This window comes from Eptatretus burgeri, chromosome 4 (assembly GCF_056783735.1).
Source record: "Eptatretus burgeri isolate ZD-2024b chromosome 4, Ebu_testis_v1, whole genome shotgun sequence".
Lineage (NCBI taxonomy): Eukaryota > Metazoa > Chordata > Myxini > Myxiniformes > Myxinidae > Eptatretus > Eptatretus burgeri.
Window position 1 is genome coordinate 79,168,679 of NC_140964.1, and position 18,635 is coordinate 79,187,313.

Sequence of the window (18,635 nt, forward strand, 5' to 3'; positions counted from 1 at the left end):
GATGATAGTTGTGAAGGCCAATTACTCACCGTTTATGAATCTTGTGGAAGTGATACTAAGGCAGAGGGTTATGACGAGTTTGGTGTTTCTCACTGTTGTGACACAGATGGTACAGCTCTAGTTGAGAGTGGATCTACAGAAATGTTTTTTGATGATTGTATGGCAGGGAGTGACACATTGGATACTGTGAAGGAAAATGACATTGAAGTTGCGAAGGTGCTGGATGAGGAAACTGATCTTCCTGAAGCACTGCTTCCCGAACTTGGCACTCACAGGAAGGCAAGCCCTGAAGTGTTTTGTTGAGCCAGGATTGGAGCAATCCCAAGAAGGATGTGTTGAGGAGAGTTGCAGCAGCTGTAATTTTCTGTTCGTTGAGCAAGAGATTCATCTTGAAATGAACCAAAGTGAGTCAAGTGCAAGCTTTGAAGAGAAAATGCCCCCATTTAGTGTGGATGTTGAAGATTCTGGTGATGAAGATGATGTTCAGAATTTTTCAATGGATGAACTTGCAGTTGCTGATGTACCCCAGGAATCCTCTCCAGATGTCAGACCGATAGATTCTTCAGCAAGGGATATTGAGGAGAAACAGGTGGATGAACTGCATGATGAAGATGAATTGCCAAATACTGGACCTGTTGGCAATGAGAGCCGTGCTGAACTTTACGATGGACTTTGTCAGTCTTCTTTTGATCCAGTGGTGGAGAAGGATACTCCAGAAATTGTGCCACTTGAAAGGGAGTTTAAAGTTGAGAAATGTTTCACGGGGAATGAACCATTGGGTTATGATTGTTTGATTGAGGCAAGAACGAAATGAATAAGGAAGACGGGCCTTTTAAAGAATCTCTGCTGATAGAGAGCTTACTGCAGGAGATCAGGGCATTGCGTACTGAACCGTAGTCATTCAAGAGTGAAGCCCAGAGATTGACAGAGCTTGAAAAGACGTCGGCGGCAAGAAAGTCGGAACTCGACGAGCAATCACAGCAGAGTGGTTGATGCAACCAGCAATCTGAATCCAGAATTGAATCCCAGTGCAATATGCGTTGACAAACAACAGTAACTTTAAAATCTTTTTATCTTTCACAGATTGCTGGCTGATCTTACAGGTGTTAAATATAGCACTGGCAATGACCGCTCTGCTATATTGCTTGATCTTTACTACTACAGCCTGGTTTTTGCACGAGAACATGACTTTAACCAAGAGCAAACCTCAGCGTTTTTCTCCATTGTCAAGCAGGTTCACGAGCTTTGTACAGGTACAGTGACACACAATCTTTACACACTTTGTGAAATGCTTGTTTGTAAAATAAAGATGTTTGCAGAGATTCCTCATTAATGACAGTGAAAGGTCACAGTTTGCATCACAAATCACATTAAGTGTTCTTTATAACATATTTCTTCATACCACGCAATGCAACACAGCCTGACAAATATATAATAGATATAATATTTCAAACACTTGGCACAATTTTGAAGACCCACAGTGTAGCATTGACTGTACATGGTGTACTACGAACAATCTATGCTGTGACACTCACTGCTGGTACTCTCCAATGAAAGAATTCAAATCTTTCCATGAATCATTACCCTCGCCAAAGAAGAGGGTATTGCATTTGGGTCCATTCCTTTGTTTGTTTGTCCACACACAACTTTTGTGTTTTTCTCTGCAACCACTTGTTGGATTGAGACGAAATTTTCACCATTGGTGCGACTACTCATGTAGAATGTTTTAATGATAAGTATGATGTCTTATGTTATGTGGTGCGGCATCCAAGTTGGAAAAACGGAAAAAACTTTGGACATCTGTATCTTTGAAACTGCACCAAGGAAAAAATTGAAACTTGGCACATGGCAAGCATTCCTCATGGAGAATGAGTGTGATTTTTTAAAAATGACATCATAGGTGCCTTTGTTATGACGTCATCATTGCATATGTAGAATGCTACATCCAATCAGTATGAAACGTTGAGGGTCATCCAGGGATAAAATGGTCCACAAAAAAAGATGACGTCATCAGTTACGTGATTCGGCAACCATATTGTTTGTTTTTTTTAAACCTTCAAAAATCTTCTCTGAAATGGCTGAACAGATCGAGGTGAAATTTTACACATATGACCACCTATCCATGAGGAACAAAAGGTTCACACATATGACATAGGTCACAAGGTTTGGCAGCCATGTTGGATTTACCCTAAAACATATAAAAATATTCTCCAGAACAGCTGGACAGATCGAGGGAAACTTCACATAAATGTTCCCCAAGGCATGTGTGTACAGGGTTGTTAAGGAATAATTGATATGTCACATGGTTTGGCAGCCATGTTGGAAGAAAGAAAAATATTGCATAATGTTTTCTCTGGAACTGCTTAATCAATCGACAAGAAACGTCACATTTGTGATCTAGTAGCAAAAGGAATACATATTTTAAATTTCAACTTGATCGGACACATGGTCTGGCAGCCAGAATTATTTATTTTTTTGATGTGGGGTTTTTGAGGGTTTTTTGAATAAGGCTCCCTTGGCTGCACCTAGATGGGTTTGAGGGTGGAGTAGCAGCAGCTGAAATACGAATCCTATCCAGGTTCTTCCTGACGACTTCATCTTTGCTTCTTGCTTGTTTGGGTTCCTTCTGATGACCAATGCAGGATTCTACAGATTTGGTCTTACATTTGATTTGAATTTAATTTATTTTAATCCCATTCTAAATTCAATTGAATAATAATTAAAAAAACGTCATGGGTTGGGGTCAGCTGTCCGATCAACGCAGGGTTGCATAAAAGCAGGTAATCTTGGTACAGTGCCTGGTCATCAGTGCAAGCAGTTATAAAGTGGCAGTTCGAGTTGTCTTATTAATTACATAACACACCAGTACACAAACAAATCTTCGTGACGGTCTGCAATCTTTGATTGTTCTTTTTCTTGCGATTTCTCTGCTTGCAGAAACAGGTGGATGAACAGCGTGACGAAGGTGAATTGCGAAATACTGGACTTGTTGGCAATGAGAGCCGTGCTGAACTTTGTGAGGGACTTTGTCAGTCTTCTTTCGATCCAGTGGTGGAGAAGGATACTCCAGAAATTGTGCCACTTGAAAGGGAGTTTAAAGTTGAGAAATGTTTCACGGGGAATGAACCATTGGGTTATGATTGTTTGATTGAGGCAAGAACGAAATGAATAAGGAAGACGGGCCTTTTAAAGAATCTCTGCTGATAGAGAGCTTACTGCAGGAGATCAGGGCATTGCGTACTGAACCGTAGTCATTCAAGAGTGAAGCCCAGAGATTGACAGAGCTTGAAAAGACGTCGGCGGCAAGAAAGTCGGAACTCGACGAGCAATCACAGCAGAGTGGTTGATGCAACCAGCAATCTGAATCCAGAATTGAATCCCAGTGCAATATGCGTTGACAAACAACAGTAACTTTAAAATCTTTTTATCTTTCACAGATTGCTGGCTGATCTTACAGGTGTTAAATATAGCACTGGCAATGACCGCTCTGCTATATTGCTTGATCTTTACTACTACAGCCTGGTTTTTGCACGAGAACATGACTTTAACCAAGAGCAAACCTCAGCGTTTTTCTCCATTGTCAAGCAGGTTCACGAGCTTTGTACAGGTACAGTGACACACAATCTTTACACACTTTGTGAAATGCTTGTTTGTAAAATAAAGATGTTTGCAGAGATTCCTCATTAATGACAGTGAAAGGTCACAGTTTGCATCACAAATCACATTAAGTGTTCTTTATAACATATTTCTTCATACCACGCAATGCAACACAGCCTGACAAATATATAATAGATATAATATTTCAAACACTTGGCACAATTTTGAAGACCCACAGTGTAGCATTGACTGTACATGGTGTACTACGAACAATCTATGCTGTGACACTCACTGCTGGTACTCTCCAATGAAAGAATTCAAATCTTTCCATGAATCATTACCCTCGCCAAAGAAGAGGGTATTGCATTTGGGTCCATTCCTTTGTTTGTTTGTCCACACACAACTTTTGTGTTTTTCTCTGCAACCACTTGTTGGATTGAGACGAAATTTTCACCATTGGTGCGACTACTCATGTAGAATGTTTTAATGATAAGTATGATGTCTTATGTTATGTGGTGCGGCATCCAAGTTGGAAAAACGGAAAAAACTTTGGACATCTGTATCTTTGAAACTGCACCAAGGAAAAAAATTGAAACTTGGCACATGGCAAGCATTCCTCATGGAGAATGAGTGTGATTTTTTTAAAAATGACATCATAGGTGCCTTTGTTATGACGTCATCATTGCATATGTAGAATGCTACATCCAATCAGTATGAAACGTTGAGGGTCATCCAGGGATAAAATGGTCCACAAAAAGATGACGTCATCAGTTACGTGATTCGGCAACCATATTGTTTGTTTTTTTTAAACCTTCAAAAATCTTCTCTGAAATGGCTGAACAGATCGAGGTGAAATTTTACACATATGACCACCTATCCATGAGGAACAAAAGGTTCACACATATGACATAGGTCACAAGGTTTGGCAGCCATGTTGGATTTACCCTAAAACATATAAAAATATTCTCCAGAACAGCTGGACAGATCGAGGAAACTTCACATAAATGTTCCCCAAGGCATGTGTGTACAGGGTTGTTAAGGAATAATTGATATGTCACATGGTTTGGCAGCCATGTTGGAAGAAAGAAAAATATTGCATAATGTTTTCTCTGGAACTGCTTAATCAATCGACAAGAAACGTCACATTTGTGATCTAGTAGCAAAAGGAATACATATTTTAAATTTCAACTTGATCGGACACATGGTCTGGCAGCCAGAATTATTTATTTTTTTGATGTGGGGTTTTTGAGGGTTTTTTGAATAAGGCTCCCTTGGCTGCACCTAGATGGGTTTGAGGGTGGAGTAGCAGCAGCTGAAATACGAATCCTATCCAGGTTCTTCCTGACGACTTCATCTTTGCTTCTTGCTTGTTTGGGTTCCTTCTGATGACCAATGCAGGATTCTACAGATTTGGTCTTACATTTGATTTGAATTTAATTTATTTTAATCCCATTCTAAATTCAATTGAATAATAATTAAAAAAACGTCATGGGTTGGGGTCAGCTGTCCGATCAACGCAGGGTTGCATAAAAGCAGGTAATCTTGGTACAGTGCCTGGTCATCAGTGCAAGCAGTTATAAAGTGGCAGTTCGAGTTGTCTTATTAATTACATAACACACCAGTACACAAACAAATCTTCGTGACGGTCTGCAATCTTTGATTGTTCTTTTTCTTGCGATTTCTCTGCTTGCAGAAACAGGTGGATGAACAGCGTGACGAAGGTGAATTGCGAAATACTGGACTTGTTGGCAATGAGAGCCGTGCTGAACTTTGTGAGGGACTTTGTCAGTCTTCTTTCGATCCAGTGGTGGAGAAGGATACTCCAGAAATTGTGCCACTTGAAAGGGAGTTTAAAGTTGAGAAATGTTTCACGGGGAATGAACCATTGGGTTATGATTGTTTGATTGAGGCAAGAACGAAATGAATAAGGAAGACGGGCCTTTTAAAGAATCTCTGCTGATAGAGAGCTTACTGCAGGAGATCAGGGCATTGCGTACTGAACCGTAGTCATTCAAGAGTGAAGCCCAGAGATTGACAGAGCTTGAAAAGACGTCGGCGGCAAGAAAGTCGGAACTCGACGAGCAATCACAGCAGAGTGGTTGATGCAACCAGCAATCTGAATCCAGAATTGAATCCCAGTGCAATATGCGTTGACAAACAACAGTAACTTTAAAATCTTTTTATCTTTCACAGATTGCTGGCTGATCTTACAGGTGTTAAATATAGCACTGGCAATGACCGCTCTGCTATATTGCTTGATCTTTACTACTACAGCCTGGTTTTTGCACGAGAACATGACTTTAACCAAGAGCAAACCTCAGCGTTTTTCTCCATTGTCAAGCAGGTTCACGAGCTTTGTACAGGTACAGTGACACACAATCTTTACACACTTTGTGAAATGCTTGTTTGTAAAATAAAGATGTTTGCAGAGATTCCTCATTAATGACAGTGAAAGGTCACAGTTTGCATCACAAATCACATTAAGTGTTCTTTATAACATATTTCTTCATACCACGCAATGCAACACAGCCTGACAAATATATAATAGATATAATATTTCAAACACTTGGCACAATTTTGAAGACCCACAGTGTAGCATTGACTGTACATGGTGTACTACGAACAATCTATGCTGTGACACTCACTGCTGGTACTCTCCAATGAAAGAATTCAAATCTTTCCATGAATCATTACCCTCGCCAAAGAAGAGGGTATTGCATTTGGGTCCATTCCTTTGTTTGTTTGTCCACACACAACTTTTGTGTTTTTCTCTGCAACCACTTGTTGGATTGAGACGAAATTTTCACCATTGGTGCGACTACTCATGTAGAATGTTTTAATGATAAGTATGATGTCTTATGTTATGTGGTGCGGCATCCAAGTTGGAAAAACGGAAAAAACTTTGGACATCTGTATCTTTGAAACTGCACCAAGGAAAAAAATTGAAACTTGGCACATGGCAAGCATTCCTCATGGAGAATGAGTGTGATTTTTTTAAAAATGACATCATAGGTGCCTTTGTTATGACGTCATCATTGCATATGTAGAATGCTACATCCAATCAGTATGAAACGTTGAGGGTCATCCAGGGATAAAATGGTCCACAAAAAAAGATGACGTCATCAGTTACGTGATTCGGCAACCATATTGTTTGTTTTTTTTAAACCTTCAAAAATCTTCTCTGAAATGGCTGAACAGATCGAGGTGAAATTTTACACATATGACCACCTATCCATGAGGAACAAAAGGTTCACACATATGACATAGGTCACAAGGTTTGGCAGCCATGTTGGATTTACCCTAAAACATATAAAAATATTCTCCAGAACAGCTGGACAGATCGAGGGGAAACTTCACATAAATGTTCCCCAAGGCATGTGTGTACAGGGTTGTTAAGGAATAATTGATATGTCACATGGTTTGGCAGCCATGTTGGAAGAAAGAAAAATATTGCATAATGTTTTCTCTGGAACTGCTTAATCAATCGACAAGAAACGTCACATTTGTGATCTAGTAGCAAAAGGAATACATATTTTAAATTTCAACTTGATCGGACACATGGTCTGGCAGCCAGAATTATTTATTTTTTTGATGTGGGGTTTTTGAGGGTTTTTTGAATAAGGCTCCCTTGGCTGCACCTAGATGGGTTTGAGGGTGGAGTAGCAGCAGCTGAAATACGAATCCTATCCAGGTTCTTCCTGACGACTTCATCTTTGCTTCTTGCTTGTTTGGGTTCCTTCTGATGACCAATGCAGGATTCTACAGATTTGGTCTTACATTTGATTTGAATTTAATTTATTTTAATCCCATTCTAAATTCAATTGAATAATAATTAAAAAAACGTCATGGGTTGGGGTCAGCTGTCCGATCAACGCAGGGTTGCATAAAAGCAGGTAATCTTGGTACAGTGCCTGGTCATCAGTGCAAGCAGTTATAAAGTGGCAGTTCGAGTTGTCTTATTAATTACATAACACACCAGTACACAAACAAATCTTCGTGACGGTCTGCAATCTTTGATTGTTCTTTTTCTTGCGATTTCTCTGCTTGCAGAAACACAGTTTGGAAACATCGATGAATGCTTTACATTCTTTGAAGACCTCCTCCTTGACCATACCATTAATGTGAGTAATCTGCTTCAAATGCCACATTTTAAATAGCATCTACACTGATAAAAATTTTTTTTGACAGTTATTGTATTTTGTTTTGACACTTTGATTGGGTGGAATGGTTGATGATGCAATTCTTAAGGGACTTCAAATTAAGAACATAAACAACTATTATTGTTTTGTCATGGAGTTATATTGTTACGAATCTGGCACCCATCACACACAACAGCCAGGGTCCCTAGAGAACAGTTATATCGGTAAGTGTGTGTTTATAGTTAGGCCCCCCTACCTGTGTTTAACGGGAATTACGTGTGTGCGCTGCGGAGATTCGTTTACAATAACACGCCTTCACCTCGCTTCCTCACACCGACGCCATTGTCTACGTGTGTTCGACCACGTACGTGGGCGGAGATTTCTCGGCCACCAGAGCTCCAACTCCGCTCCAGAGAGATGGAATGTTCCCCGCGACCAATGAGAGGTGAGACATCTCAGACGGCGAACTTTCTCACGAACCCCAGACCAATGGGAGGCGCGAGACGTCTCAGACACCGACGTTCCCACGAACCTCTCGACCAATGGGAAGCGTGAGACGTCTCAGACACCGACGTTCCCACGAACCCCAGACGAATGGGAGGCGAGATGTCTCAGATGGCGAACTTTCCCACAGCCTCTCGACCAATGAGAGGCGAGATGTCTCAAACGGCGATCCTTCCCACGACACCCCAGCCCGCAGGAGAAATGCAATATAAGGAACGCCAGGGCCTTGGAAACAGCGTCAGGGTTGGGCGATCGGGTTTGAGGTTCCGGAGATTGACTCATCTGGTCTGGTCGGCTTGGCAGCGATCGGGTTCGAGGTGCCGGAGATCGACTCGTCTGGTCTGGTCAGGCTTGGCAGCGATCGGGTTCGAGGTGCGGGAGATCGACTCGTCTGGTCTGGTCAGCTTGGCAGTGCTCGGTCCTCTCTCGTCTCGTCCACCTGGCGTCCGACGCTTTTCCTCCGTCCGTGGTGCTTGGAGTGGCATCGTTGCTGCGGGTTCGAGTCCCAAGTAGCCAGATCGTCGAAGACCACACGATGTGGACAGGTCCAAGCGCAGGCTCTGGTCTCGAGCTCACCTGTCCTCGAGCTGGAGGCCTTCAATAAAGGACACTGGGGTCCGTTTCTGTGTGTGTGTGTGTGTGTGTGTGTCTGTGTGTGGGCCCGTCTTCAAGTAGAAACTGTTAAGTGCCTTGTAAATTATTTGCATTTAATTTATATTTGTCGTGATAACTCTGCTTCTTATGTGCTCCCCTCCTTCCCCACCTATTATAAATAAACCCATGTGTTAAATGTATCACTTCGTTTTTGTGTTTCTTTTATTGGTTTAACACGCTGCGTGTTGGAGAATTAGCCAGGCTGTTGTCGCTGTAAAGGGACTTTTGGACAGACGAAAGCTCGGTGATCATCCGCTCGGGTCGCACACGGTTCGAGTATGCTAGCGGCTCGTTCCGTACGAGCATCGTCGAGCGTGAATTTCCCCGGTAGTTGGACGACGTGGGTATTTCGGTAAATTGAAATTGGCAATCGACCCTACCCCACGTGGTCGACCTATTGGCGAACTTCGGTCCAATAAGGGACCCGTCGGCTCTGGAGTTATCCGGGGTGACGACCTATAAATTCCGGGTGTTCGGCAGAGTCGTCCCTACTGCTCCACCTAGCGGTCGTGCTCGCAGCCGATACCCGGCCCCGCAACAATATTATTGATAAAATGTGAGTACAGTATTTGCAATGCTAGTTAAGCAGAGTGGTGAAACATGAACTAGGTTGATCATTATAGGAAACACGAATATGGAATACGGCCGGTGTGTAACCGGCAAGCCATGAAAGCCAGGATCAATCATTCTTATTGGACAATGGTGAGGCTGATTGACCAAATAAATGTACAGTATTTCCGGGCAGACCACGACAAAGCTGAGTTTTGAAGAGACGAGGGCATGCCTAGAATACAGGATATAGAAATGCATGAGACAGAAAGATGAAGGATAGTCTGGAGGAAATCAGGCAAAATCATCCCAACCTTGCAGCGGAAGACCTATATGAGATTTTGATTGATTTTGACTCCTTAGATTGTATACTTCTAGAAACTGATGAGTACTGGTGGAGTACTGCTGGGCAAAACCCGCTAATCAAGATGGCATCCAAGATGGCCACCATAATACTGCTGATTTGGTAACTTTGTTATTAAGTGTCACAATTCATTATGTAATACCTCTTTTTGGGAGGTTTTGGGGGTTGGGAATTCAAATATGATGTTATTTTGGCATTTTTAGGTGAAACTCACATGACAGGGTCAAGGTCAAGATCATTCATTAGTGAAAAATGATCATTTCAATGTATTTCTCAAAGATGACTGTCATAATAGTGCCAGTTTTTTCAACTTTTTAAACTAAGTGTCACAAATCACCATATACTACCTATTTTGGGGGATTGGGCATTGGGTGGGTTAGAAATCTATTGATGACATTATTTTTGTGATTGGACATGAAGGTCACATGTTAAGGTTGTGGTCAATATCTCAAATTTGGAGAGAAAAAAAATAAAATAACCATTCCATTCACATTTAAGCATAAGACATCATTCACAAATGTTTAATGTGAAACATTTATTATGAATAGATATTAATTACCCAACTGAATCTAAATGTCTTACTGTAAAAATCAAGGTCACACACATTATCATGTCTGGGTACTCTATAACACCATATTTTAAGAAATCAAAAGAATGATACCTGTCATAGATCTTTACCAAACAATCGTCAAAATCGTAAATTTAGTCAAAATTATGTATTTCGAGTATTAGCATTGTAATACTCTAAACAACAAATGCCATATTGTAAAGCATGGTGCAACTATAAAACTATCTACATAACCGAAGAATAATTTGACTAATAAATCATTTTGACTAACAATTCTAAAGAGCTCGTGCTAATCCAGAGTAAGTACATGTATTCAGTTGATATCAAAAAATGCACTCTTATTGTTAGACTAAGCACACAGAGGGCGAATACAATTACAGCATGAAGTAATAATATTGAGGCATATGTGGTAGACTTTTAGCAAGGTGAGTAGTGACCTTCAATTCATACCTCAGCCCCCCCCCCTCATCTTCATCCTCATCCCCAATATTTTCATCCATGGATTGAGCATCATCTTGATCCTCTGTTGAGCTACAAGTGAATGGATTATGGCATCCTGTATCACACTCTGCACATTTGCAGAAAATGGCACAACCTGTGTTGTTCTTGTGGCAGGAACAATGCTTTGTCTTGCAGGATTCTTCTGAATCACAGCTGCAACAAAGGGTTCTTAGAAGGCCATCGGGTGCTATGGGTATGTTGGGAGGAAGTTGAATTTGTACTAAGCTCTTGGTGATGAGATCCCTCTCCCATCCATATTGAGAGGGGTCCATGTCTGGATGATCAGGATATGCAGCAGAACGCCAAACTTCCACCTGGTAATGGGCTCTAAGAATATGTAGTGTGAAGGCTTCTGTTGTTGGTGGGAGGGTCTCAAGTTTGAAGTTTTTGGACTTGCCCTTCATCATGCTCTTCCACTTCTGAAACCGATGTTCTGACATGGAATTTAGGGTTGAAAGATTACTATAACATACTCCAATGAATGAGGTTCCTTCCTTGACAAGATTCTCTTGTGACACATTGAGGTCTCCCAGTGGTGGAGGGAAATGGCCACCTTTGAGTGCTGTCAGTGCCGTGACTTTCCCCATGCCTTACAGCTTACTGACCGTATCACAGCCTGTGATGCCATGCATTGACAGTAGGTGGGGTATGATGTCCTTGTGTGCAATTACAATCTGGTTAACATCAATTGGCTTCATCTTCTGTGACAGGGGAACCATGAATATATCTGCACTGATGTTGAGAGCATGTTTAAAGTGGCAGAGAAGGATAAACACATCTGTGTCGTTACATCTGGCATGAATTGTCATGGCTCTATTCTTGCTCGCACTCTCAACCACATGATGAATCATTATAGTATCTGCTTCTTCATGGGAGTTGCAAAGATCTTCACAATCCTCAGGCTCTGGTGAAGCTGCTGTCAGTTTGATGGGGATATCATTTTGACCTGAGACAATTATGTACTGGTGTGAAGATATGTAGCCTTTAACATACTCACAAATATTATCAGTGATGAGACTTATCAGCTGCACTTTGTTGTCTGTTACTTTGAGAGAAACTGACTGTGGCGGGAGTGGTGAATCCATTGTGAGCATGAACTCATTGCTATTAGTGTCTCCTGCATTAGCAGGTGTGCTGTTCATACCCTGCGCTCGAGCTGCCCTTGTTCCACTCTTGATACTGAATTCACGATAGCGGTCGAAAATGAGATGCACACCCTGGACAGATGAAGTAAGCTGACGGGTCAGGTATCTTGCCACACCACTCACTAGGTCATGCAACTCTCCCATCAGCAGGCCAATATATGGCCCACAACATGGCTACTCCATCAATGATGACAGTGTGTGGCTTGCGGATTGTTCTGTATGACTTGAAACTGGCGAGACGTTGCATGAGTTTGGACTTATCTGTTGCTACTCTTATCTGTCCATTTGCTTGAAATAGCAGTCACCACTTCTGAGAGCTCAGTGGCAAACATAACTGGGAGATCAATGTCCCCAGAGCTCAACAGTGGCAGTGCACGGTTGATGAGGGCATTAGGGTTAGTGACCAGGTTTGATGATGCTTTGGATTGAGATCCAGAGTATGCCATTGTTTTGACACCTGCATTGATGGGGACATGAAAGCCTGCTGGGAGATTTTTTTCATAAGTCTCACAAGAAACTCTGCCAAGATGCCAACATGTTGACATGACGCTAATACAATGTTTAAAATGACCTTGGTAAATAACAGCCTGTGACCAAGGTAAATGCAGTGCTGTGAAGGAAGAAAAGAAAGCAAAGTATTATTAGTATGTATTCCCCAAAACATTTAACATGGAATAGATTCACTATTTATTTTTATGATAGTATCATCTTTGAGAAATACAACTTTTGAATTTTTTTCACTAATAAATGACCTTGACCTTGACTCTGTCGTGTGACTTTCACCTAAAAATGCAAAAATAACATATTTGAATTCCCATCCCCCAAAAAAGAGGTATTACATAATGAATTGTGACACTTAATAACAAAGTTACCAAATCGGCAGTATTACGGTGGTTATCTTGGTCGCCATCTTGATTAGCGGGTTTTGCCCAACAGTACTCCACTGGTACTCATCATTTTCTGAAAGTGTACAATCTAAAGGGTCAAAATCAATAAAAACCTCATATAGGTCTTTCGCTGCAAGGTAAGGCTGATTTCCTCCAGACTAGAGAGCAAGAATGGCAGAGGTCGACTTGTGGCACGAAGACAATGAAGAGATTTCCTTTAAAGATATGGCATTTGTGCATTTTCAAACGAGGACATATTTGAGGTTTTTACAAGACTACAGGTTAACTAATTATTATCACAAATTGCAATGGATGGAGAGTTTGGATGATGGAATGTGAGGCAGCATGTGAGATGGATGGAGTTTGTGAGGGAAGTCACATTTTGTCTGTGTACACATTTCACAGTGGATTCATAAAGAGAGAAATCCATGCTGAAGGTTGAACTATTGCGAGTGTAAAACCCAACTTGAGACTTACATGTTGTTCCAACAACTACCGTTCAGCATTAGATTGTTCAAGGTGGACGAAGTGAGGTGTATGAAAGAATACATGTTGGACACTTACTTCAGTCATTACAATCTATACAAGTATACATTCACACCACAGGTGGGTTACTTCACTTCCACAGGTAATTTTCTTTTTTTAAATAACCCCACAATTCCCTTCATGTGGGAGCTACACACAATCATGTAGAGCCAGACTCTGCATGACAATAAGTTTAACAAATACATTTTGGTGTCCACAGGTACAACTGGACCTCTCAATGAGCCATCTGAAAATGGGAGAATGTTTCACAACACAAGAATGTAAGTGGTAGTTATTGTTTCTGTCACCCGCGTTTTTATTTTTCCCCGATCATTCGAACAGGGCCTATCGAAAATTCATTTTCTTGCCCCATTCGTACTTTTATTATATATATATATATATACAGTATCTCACAAAAGTGAGAACACCCCTCACAAATATGTAAATAATTCAGTGTAACTTTTTAAGCAGCTATGCTTGAAGTAAAACCTTCGAGTTGATGACAGAGTAGACATTCTGAAATATGTATGTAGGCACAAAACTGCCATTCCATAAAAACAATGTGGCATATTACGAATATTTCTGAAAGAGGAGGCAACAAATGTGAGTACACCCCTGCTATTGTCTGCAGAAGAAGTAAGTCAAGCATGGTAAAACAGCTCCCATTTTCATCATTTTCTGCATATTTAAGTCAAAGAGTGTTCAAGAGTCAAAGAGCTTGCTTAAGAAATAATTGCATGGGAAATACTGTACCAATCACCATTGAGAAGGCAGCCTGGCTCCTCATGGTAAAGAGTTCTCGAAAGATGTCAAAGATCGAATCGTTGCCCAACATAAAGATGGCCAAGGATACAAGAAGATCAGTGCTTCTTTGAAAGTAAGCCCCAACACCGTGGCCAAGGTCATCCAGAGGTTCTCCAAGAAGCGTACAACAATGAGTTGCGCTCGCCAGGTCAGACGAGCAAAGATGGCTGCACGTACTGTTCGCGAAGTTCAGAATCTAGTCTTCCAAGACAGACGACAAAGTGCCGCCAAGATTGCTGAAGAGATTTCTATAGCTTCTGGCCAGTCTGTTAGTGCCCAAACCATACGTCGCACACTCCATCGTATCGGGTTGCATGGGCATCATCCAAGGCGTCAACCTCTCCTGAAGCAGAGCTACAAGAAAGCTCGCAAACAGTTTGCTGAAGCACATCAATCCAAGCCCCTGGACTACTGGCAACATGTCCTATGATCTGATGAAACGAAGATCAATTTCTTTGGATCTGATGGAGTGAAGCGTGTCTGGCAGCGACCTGGGGAACAGTACCAAGACAAGTACGTTATCCCTACTGTCAAGCATGGTGGTGGTGGTGTCATGGTTTGGGGATGCATGAGTGTTGTTGGTACTAGAGAGTACAAGTTCATCGAGGGAAACATGGATTCCACGATGTACTGTGACATCCTGAAGGAGATGTTACCCTCCCTGCGAAAACTTGGTAGAGGAGCTGAATTTCAGCACGAAAACGATCGGAAGCATTGTTCCAAGCGGACAACTGCCTTTCTGAAGAAGTTGAAGGTCAATGTGTTGGAGTAGCCAAGTATGTCATCTGATCTAAACCCAATAGAACACCTGTGGGGCATCCTGAAATGTAAGGTTGAGGGACGAAAGGTGTCCAACATCACGCAACTGCGAGAAGTCATTGCAGAGGAGTGGAACAGGATCCCAGAAAAGACATGTGGAACACTGGTCAACTCCATACCGAGTAGAATAGCTGATGTGCTCAAAAACAATGGTGGACATACAAAAGAAAAAACCAATGTCACCCGCAGGGTGACCCGTATCTTGCCAAAAGGTGACCACGTGACTTCTTTGAGGTCACACTGAGGTGAACAGAGCTGCTATCCACCAGGAGCGACTCCTTGAGGAATATCTGCCTACGAGAATCGTTCTACAGAGTAACCATGAAAAAAATCCGTTTTTTCGTCATGACGTCATAGCGTCAAACTTTTGACAGATCTGGAAAGCACTTATCAAGCGCTTTCATACGAGGTATTACTCGATATGGTATCTAAGATTTCAAAATTTGACCTTGGGGTCAAAAACTTTCGACCTCCAGCGCTAACCATGAAGCTCAAGGCCAATCGCCACCAAAAATTAATCAGCTGAGCGCCAGACCATGAACTATATTCCCATGAAGTTTGAAGACGATCCGATCAAAATTACTCAAAAAATAAGGGTTTTGTCGACTCCCCTGATTTGCGACAAAGTGACCTTGACCTTTGACCTTGACCTTGAAAATTTTATGCGCTGAAAGGGAGGGACCTCTATAGGACTCTGGTATGCGAAGTTACAAAAATTTCCAATGATAACTGTGCTCCGCAGAGTGATCGATACGTGATTACAGACAAACAAACAAAAAAACAAGCAGTCATAGACTGGTACTTACGAAATAGTCAACTTGACCTCTGACCTTGTCTAATAAAAGCTGTCTCTGGAGAAGGTAGCGACGCAAACCAGAAGTTTCTAGGACGATTCTGTACCAAACCATCAAAAATCGAATGTTTTGGATGTTTGACCTCACTGTGACCTTGACCTTTGACCGATTTTGACCAAAATCTAATCAGCACTAGCCATCACCCTCCTGAATCACGTGGTGTAATTTGACATTGGGAGCTTCTTCCGTTCTCGAGTTATCTGTACCAAACCATCAAAAATCGAATATTTGACCTCACTGTGACCTTGACCTTTGACCGATTTTGACCAAAATCTAATCAGCACCCTCCTGAATCACGTGGTGTAATTTGACATTGGTAGCTTCTTCCGTTCGAGTTATCGTGCCTACAAACAAACAAACAAACAAACAGAAACGGAAGTCATCAATATACTTACGAAATCAATATACCAGTCTGAAATCTTTAGATTTCGTAAGGAAAAAAAATAAAATAAAAAAAACATACAAGCTGACTAACATATCTTGCAAAAACTTAGTTTTGGCAAGATAATAATGAAAACAATAATGCTTCAATGTAAGAAAGTATATTAGCGGGGCAACTTAGCATAACAATTGTGCATTTTGTGAGGAAAGCACCAAATTTGGCAGAATGGCCCAATATCCATATCTGTTCATAATATGATCGGCTACTCGTGTGCCAAATTTGGTGCTTTCCTCACAAAATGCACAATTGTTATGCTGTATTTAGCTAAGTTGGCCCACTATATAGGGTGTACTCACTTCCCCCCCCCCTTTTCACAGATATGCCCAGTATGCCACATTGTTTCCACAGAATAAATGTTTTGGACCTGTACATGTATGAAAGAATGTCTACTCTATCATTTCTTTGAGTCTTGTGTTTATAATACATCAAAGTAAAAAGTTACAACAAAATATGTACATTTTCGTGAAGGGTGTACTCACTTTTGTGAGATACTGTATATATGTAAATTTAAAAATATATGTATATATATATATATATATATATATATATATATATATATATATATATATATATATATATATATATATATATATATATATAATCTATCTGTCAAAACATTCAGGGTGTCCCAAAAGTCTCGATACATAGGGAAAATTAACACTTTTAGCAAAATGTGACTTTATTTACAAAACGTTCTCTCCATGATTGCCATTTCTTTGTAAACACACACGAAGTTGTCTCTCCCACTCATGGTGAACTCATGTCAACACATCTGGCATTATGCAAGTAATTCCACTTCAAATGCATTCCTTTAAATGATCCATGTTCTGAATCTTGTGTGTGTCGTGTTTGCCATGTTTCCTGTTAAAGTCAATTACAACCTTGCGACAGCTTCCCGAACCTGCCATGAGAATGATTTCAATACGTTCTTCTTTTGACAACGGCATTCTTGAAGGGAATCTGAAAAAAAAGAAGACATAAGCTATGTATGAAGAACTTTAGGAGACATTTTGCTGAAAGTGTAAATTTTCCCTCTGTATGGAGACTTTTGGGACACCCTGTATAATCTCTGTATAATCTCTCAATCTATATATATATATATATATATATATATATATATATATATATATATATATATATATATATATATATATATATATATATATATATATATAGTTACGGATTCAGCGGTGGTGGGGCTCATACCCGACTCAAGACCCCAGTGTTAAGGATTCACTGTGGGGGGATTCAAATGCCACCCAAGTCAGTTCCAATCCATAGCCAGTTTGGGTTTTCGCACCCTTCTCTCGACAGCCAAATGTTGAATATTCGGCGTCACTAAACTACCGCCGTCTCCGGAGTTATAACGCCGGCTGGTTCGGCACAGGCCTCGAGTCACGCGCCTCAAATATCGCGATACCAACGTACACCTGGACCTTACCAGTTGGGGGAATACACCCCAGTTACAGACTGGTTTTGTCAGAGACCGAGCGAATTCTGCCAGTCTGTAACCATTTTGGTTTTATATCCAAATCGAGCGGATCGTTCCTCGGTGAAGCACGAATTAATTCAAGGTGCAAAATATCGTATAACTCAGCCAGATTTATTGGGGACACATCGGGGAACACAACACAAGCAAAGCATTCACGTCAATGTTATAATTAATCTATAACCCGTTCTTAACTTGGGAGCTACGGATTACGGGTTTCGAAGGGGACCCGAACGAGATAAACCTTAGACAACATGCAGACAAGACACGGACAGCATGCAGACAAGGCACAGAGTACTTGGTGATGCTTCATGGACGAGAGGAAAAGTGTCAAAAGCCCGAATGCGGCTCGTGACAAGCCGATGTCAATGGATTCGGGCACCCAGCTCGAACACGCCGCGTGGCAAAATGGTGGCGGCGTCCATTTGTCGCAGCCCTCACGCACGCAGCCTTGGCGCGTTCAGCCCCCGTAAGGTCGACGGTACCAGAGCAGAAGGTCCACGTGTGCTCCAGCTGGCCCTTCACAAGGTCCAGCATACAAATCCAGGCCTGGCCTGTTCACCAGACAAGGCCAAATCGAGTTGTTGGGCTCCGCAGGCTGGGTCCGTAGCCGAGGAGGAACAGCTGGCCAAAACCCCCCTCCACAAAGTCGATCGCCCGACTCGACGTGCAGGCAGCCTCTCCCAATGCCAAAATGGCAGACTCAGCGCGCAGGCAGTTTCTCTTACTGCCAAATGGCAGACTCGGCGCGTTCAGTTTCACCACCGCTTTCCCGGCATCACTCTCCTCTCAGC

General features: G+C 41.6%; 1 protein-coding gene across 5 annotated transcripts in view; it reads left to right on the plus strand.

Annotated features, from left to right (window-relative positions):
- CFAP119 (cilia and flagella associated protein 119) overlaps positions 1-18,635 on the plus strand; it is a 52,013-nt gene that overhangs the window by 9,193 nt on the left and 24,185 nt on the right. For 2 of the 5 annotated variants that reach the window (XM_085878890.1, XM_085878891.1), the window contains 6 exons: positions 1,084-1,253; positions 3,438-3,607; positions 5,791-5,960; positions 7,648-7,718; positions 13,412-13,514; positions 13,654-13,687. In XM_085878890.1, the coding sequence (XP_085735016.1) occupies positions 1,084-1,253; positions 3,438-3,607; positions 5,791-5,802 (352 nt within the window). In that variant the 3' untranslated portion in view covers positions 5,803-5,960; positions 7,648-7,718; positions 13,412-13,514; positions 13,654-13,687. Of the gene's footprint in view, positions 1-1,083; positions 1,254-2,937; positions 3,414-3,437; positions 3,608-5,790; positions 5,961-7,647; positions 7,719-13,411; positions 13,515-13,653; positions 13,688-18,635 lie in introns of those variants that run through there. The other 3 variants (XR_015057578.1, XM_085878892.1, XR_015057579.1) reach the window with 3 other exon arrangements.